At 40.2% G+C, this 5814-nt stretch overlaps 1 protein-coding gene across 1 annotated transcript; it reads left to right on the top strand.

The window, feature by feature from the left end:
• Positions 1–740: 740 nt before the first annotated feature.
• LOC148978301 (uncharacterized) lies at positions 741–5438 on the top strand. The gene is made up of 3 exons (XM_089133056.1): positions 741–1384; positions 2707–2748; positions 4946–5438. The coding sequence occupies exons 1-3, from the start codon at positions 1105–1107 to the stop codon at positions 5188–5190; spliced, it is 567 nt and encodes a 188-aa protein (XP_088989182.1). The 5' UTR covers positions 741–1104; the 3' UTR covers positions 5191–5438.
• The last annotated feature ends 376 nt before the right edge of the window (positions 5439–5814 follow it).

Raw genomic sequence — 5814 nt, 5'->3', positions numbered from 1 at the left:
TTGTATTCATTATACTCTATTCTATAGTCTTGCATATTGAATACTAATGCAAGACTAGTAGTCTTACATGTCACTTACATGTGACTTACACTTACATGTGACTTACATGTCACACAGAGCGTTCATCCTTTGCTATATTAATATTGGGGGCATAAATTCTCCAGGCACCACTACATCACTGAGGTTAGGCCATTGTTGGCCGCAACACGCTAGCATTCTGCTATTGTGTGACGTCATCACATTTTTGAACGGATTTTTAGAACAGATAAGTGAACTTAAAAATGCAATTTTCAGCTGAGTGTATTATCTTTGCCCTCCCTTTTGAATGCAACTTTCAAACTACTTGACAAAAAATCCTGAGAAAAGTGGATTTCTGGGGGTGAAACCCCATTGACTCCCATTCATTCTGCACTCAACCGCGAGCGCCTCCGCATGGGCAGAGACGTGTTACTGCAGCCAGTCCAGAAACCGGAAGTAACAAGCCAGTGCCAATTCTCTTCAATGGGCTATATGCATGCACAAGTTCCGCATTTGGAAGGATGCTCGTCCATTTCCGGTTGTGGAGATTTAAGCGGAGGAGAACAGAGGAAAACGGGATTATGGCAGAGTCTTCAAAATTTACTGTCCTCCCGTCTTTGAAACAAAACGTACATACGTTTAGATGTAATTTTATATAGGCCTATAGTTATGTTTATTTAATATAATTTTAAAAAGAAGCATTTAAACACAACGAGGGGTGTCTGTTTTATCTGTTTTTGTGACTAACGTTTCTTTATTATAACCATGGAGTATAAAATTCAATATAAATTCTCGGTATTGCATTGGACTCTATGATCGGCGGAAGTTATCGAGCATCCTTAATCCTTCACCGGAAAAACCGTCGTGCATAAGAGCCCATTAGACCTTCTCTGGCTTTAATCTCCACAACCAGAAATAGACGAGCATCCTTGCGTCAAATGCGGAACTTATGCGTGCATATAGCCCATTGGCTTTCACTTCTTGTCAATATACGTTCTTTGCATATAACAACACATCGAAACCGAAACTAAACTCTGTCTCTGTGGTATTGACACGTCAGCCCGCCTATACAACCTGTTGTCAACAATGGAAGTCCTTTTGAAAAACAAAACTAAACTCATCCGTTGGCTTAAATTGGATGGGTTTCTTTTGCAACATGTTCAGGAGAACGGACTTATAACAACGACAGAGTACGAAACTATTAAATATATAAACGTTCCCACGGAGGCAGTTATCCAACTTCTGGACATTATCCATGGAAAGGGTGAAAATGTGTGTCGACTGTTTCTGAATTTGCTGAAAAAAGATGAAGTGAATGAATTTTCTCCTGAACTCAGAGAATGGATCAAAACAGTGGGCACTTCAGGTAGGCTTTGTTGCAATTGCTAAATGAAATGCATTGAGCACATTATTTGCATAATATAGCATATTAAAAACGGTTATAAAGTAGCTAGTGGTCTATTTTAGCTGAAGACCTGCACCGTTGCTTATTCCAGAGTTAGTAACGGAGTTTTGAGCAGCAGACTAATGCTGGGGACACACTTAACGACTAGCTGAAACATTATAAGACTGACTGTGTTCATCGACTGCAGATTTCGAACACCCACTGTGAACACATTGACGCGCTGAACACGCGTTTGGGAATGATCTTCAGACAGTCATATTTTTACAGTCATAAGTTAAAATAATGAGACAGAAAATCATGTGCGACAATGTTATTGTCGCACATATATTATTTATTTATTAATTCAATTCGTTTTAATTAATTAATTCGTTCATTCTTTTTTCTATTTCTGGCAGACTAGGCTAGCCTAATCTAAATGAAACACAAAGCCAGTTTAACAAGTAGGCCTATTAATAATGATTTAAATTAATGATTATTTTAGAGATTTTTATCTGCAATAATTATTGGCTACGAAAACCCATGCATCAAGAGGACTATCAATTTTTGTATATATTCAGTTACATTTTCTATTGATTAACTATATAGGCCTACCTTAGTTATTAAAATTAAACTGTCACTGAATATATGAATACATTGATAGTTCTGCTGCTAAATTGAAAATTTGCAGTTTTCGTTGTCTAACTTCACAGTCAATGGAAACATGCAGTTGAATTTTCTATTGATTATAGGTAGGACTATATGAAGAGTTCAGATGCAAAAGCCTCTAAATGCCATTTGAAATTTTCTTCTTTAATGATGATTTTTATCAAACTTGTATATTTAAGTTCAGTAATTTCACTTAAATGGCAATGATAATTACCTATTAATTGTTATTTAAGTGAAATTACTGAACTTAAATATACAAGATTGCTAAAAATCATCATTAAAGAAGAAAATTTCAAATGGCATTTAGAGGCTTTTGCATCTGAACTCTTCATATATAGGCCTGCATGTTTCCATTAATTTCCATAGAGACCTCAAGAGAGACCTCATCTAGTGGAAAGGAACTGTAAAATACTTCAAAATTATATACGCATTGGACTCAATTCTTGCGAACAAAGTCAACAATTGAACCAATAAATAAATAACAAAATCTCTTTTTTTGTCTCACCCTAAATAGCATATATTGTGTTAAACAGGGCAGATCAATGTACTGTAATGCACTGCATTACTGCCAATAGGATTCTTGCATGATTTTTGCCATCTAAAATAACATGGTCTTTCCTTTTTTTCTTTCTCTCCAGAGACGGCAAACACTGAGGGACAATCGGGCATCCAAATAACAAGTTAGTGTGGTTTATTATTTGTAATAGAAACACAGAGTGCAACAGCCGTGTTCTTGAAGTAGTAAAACTCCATTTAAAAAATCCCTACATTACTGTATGTGGATGAAACGCACTAAACTTGGCACTGGGGCGGCAGTGGCTCAGTGGTTCATGTGGGTTGTCTACGAACCGAAAGGTTGGTGGTTCAATCCTCGGTTCCACCTGGCCAAGTGTCGAGGTGTCCATGAGCAAGACACCTAACCCCAGCTGCTCCCGACGAGCTGGCTGGCGCCTTGTATGGCTGACACCGCCGTCGGTGTGTGAATGAGCGTATGAATGGGTGAATGTGAGGCAATATGTAAAGCGCTTTGGTGGCCATTAGGTCTATGAAGGCGCTATATAAATGCAGTCCATTTACCATTTACCATTAAACTTAGTTTGTGAAGTGACATCAGGTGTCTCATATGTCTCACCTTCACTTCTGTTCATTCGACTGTCTTTGGGTTGCCATGTATTAATTCCAAGGATCAACACACAATTGTAAAAGGATGTATTTTATTTTTTCTTTGTCTGCAGATTAGCATTATACATTATATAAGTATGGTAACCCAAAAAGACTCTGTAACTTTTCCCACAAATGCAGTTTCAAAATAGCCCAATTGAGATGGTCCTCACTGCAGAACACGAAATCCAGGGGGAGGAGTTGGATCTGGATCTCCCACCTTACATATACCTAAACCCACCCATGTACACCCCCTGATCCCAACCCCACCCCTAATCCTACACCTCTCCACTCCCTGATCCCTAACCCCACCCCTAATCCTACCCCTCTCCACCCCCTGATCCCTAACCCCACCCCTAATCCTACCCCTCTCCACCCCCTGATCCCTAACCACACCCCTAATCCCACCCCTCTCCACCCCCTGATCCCTAACCACACCCCTAATCCCACCCCTCTCCACCCTCTGATCCCTAAACCCACCCCTAATCCTACCCATCTCCACCCCCTGATCCCTAACCTCACCCCTAATCCTACCCATCTCCACCCCCTGATCCCTAACCCCACCCCTATTCCTACCCCTCTCCACCCCCTGATCCCTAACCCCACCCCTAATCCTACCCATCTCCGCTCCCTGATCCCTAATCCTACCCCTCCCCACCCCCTGATCCCTAACCCCATCCCTAATCCTACCCATCTCCGCCCCCTGATCCCTAACCCCACCCCTAATCCTACCCATCTCCGCCCCCTGATCCCTAACCCCACCCCTAAACCTACCTATCTCCGCCCCCTGATCCCTAACCCCACCCCTAATCCTACCCATCTTCACCCTCTGATTCCTAACCCCATCTCCACCCCCTGATGTCTAACCCCACCCCTAATCCTACCCATCTCCACCCCCTGATCCCTATCCCCACCCCTATTCCTACCCCTCTCCACCCCCTGATCCCTAACCCCACCCCTAATCCTACCCATCTCCGCTCCCTGATCCCTAATCCTACCCCTCTCCACCCCCTGATCCCTAATCCTACCCATCTCCGCCCCCTGATCCCTAACCCCACCCCTAATCCTACCCATCTTCACCCTCTGATTCCTAACCCCATCTCCACCCCCTGATGTCTAACCCCACCCCTAATCCTACCCATCTCCACCCCCTGATCCCTATCCCCACCCCTATTTCTACCCCTCTCCACCCCCTGATCCCTAACCCCACCTAACCCTTACTCTAACCCTAACCCTAACCCTGATCCCTAACCCCACCCCTAATCCTACCCATCCTCACCCCCTGATTCCTAACCCCATCTCCACCCCCTGATCCCTAACCCCACCGAGGCCGATAAAGGGGACGGGCACTGTTGCATTCTATTGAATATACAGTATAATGAACAATATGAACTGACAGATATTTTATGTAAACCGACTCGGAAACAGAGTAAATTAATCTTAATTAAGCACTCGAAGTTAACTATTTTGGACCATTTTTAAGGAAGGTTACATTCTGCTCTAACAGTGTCATGTGCAAATCTGGAAACAGATAATTGTTATGTTTTTGTTACTATTGGATTGAGTTTTGTAGAATATGTCAAGAGGAATTTATTTTATTTAGTGTCATATGCTCCTGGAACTATTACTATAGCCTTTATCCTTCATACTTTAGCCTTCATTTCCATTCTCCTTTTCCTGTTATTGTTTTAATTTTTTTAACTTCTATATTCTCAGATTATCAAAAGTTTCTGAAAACAAACACCAGTCTGTTGGTTCAAAAAGTGAAGAACGTTGATGCAATCATTGATGAACTTGACTGGCACGATGAATTAATTGCAAATGTGAAAGCGCAACCAACACGCCAGAAGAAGATGAGGGAACTGCTGGACTGTGTGAATTGTGAAAGCATTGCCAAGGATCTGGTCAATGCGTTGTTCAAGCATGAAGAACGTGCATTCTTATCTGAATTGCAATTATAATAGTTGTATTGTTTGGTATTATACTTAAAAAAAATGTATTGAGAACCAATTATATTGTATGGGTTAAAATACTTATAACCAAACCTGGCATATAAATGATATTGTACATTATAAACAGTGGCATAGTTCATATTACTTTAGTTTGTAAGTTTGTACATTTTTAAGCTTCAATATCTTTAAATACATTTTAATGTAATTTTTTAAAAATGTTTTTCATTCCAATTGAGCATATGATTACAATAAAGATTATAATAATCAAATCAAATATAATGTATTTTATGACCATCAAATGAGAAACAACTTACATCACATCAAGCTTTGTTGACGTTATTTTTACTTCTTACTACTTACAGTAATTGCATTCTCAGGTTAGTTTTTAACAACTTGCTTAATTGCATGATACATACTAGTTACCATCCTCTGGACTAAAGCAAATTATGTTGTTTTAACGGAACGATATACTATTTTTTTAAGCACTTTGTTGCCTGCCTCTACCATTATACAGTCTAAGACACAAACTAGTTGCATACATAAAGGTAGATGAGGTTTCTCTTAGGACTAGTTCACATTTACTTATAAATTATATTTAGATACAAATTCACTATTTTGGCGACATGTCATCTT

Source organism: Pimephales promelas, chromosome 7 (assembly GCF_988280905.1).
Source record: "Pimephales promelas chromosome 7, fPimPro1.hap1.1, whole genome shotgun sequence".
Taxonomy (NCBI): Eukaryota; Metazoa; Chordata; class Actinopteri; order Cypriniformes; family Leuciscidae; genus Pimephales; species Pimephales promelas.
The sequence above is the reverse complement of the archived record's forward strand: the minus strand, read 5'-3'. Positions and strand labels throughout refer to the sequence as shown.

Bases quoted from the DNA above. Each gene is read 5' to 3' on its own strand.
- LOC148978301 (XM_089133056.1), top strand. From the start codon at position 1,105: ATGGAAGTCCTTTTGAAAAACAAAACTAAACTCATCCGTTGGCTTAAA. The intron at 1,385-2,706 runs GTAGGCTTTGTT...CTTTCTCTCCAG, and splicing joins CAAAACAGTGGGCACTTCAG to AGACGGCAAACACTGAGGGA. The intron at 2,749-4,945 runs GTTAGTGTGGTT...CTATATTCTCAG, and splicing joins ATCGGGCATCCAAATAACAA to ATTATCAAAAGTTTCTGAAA.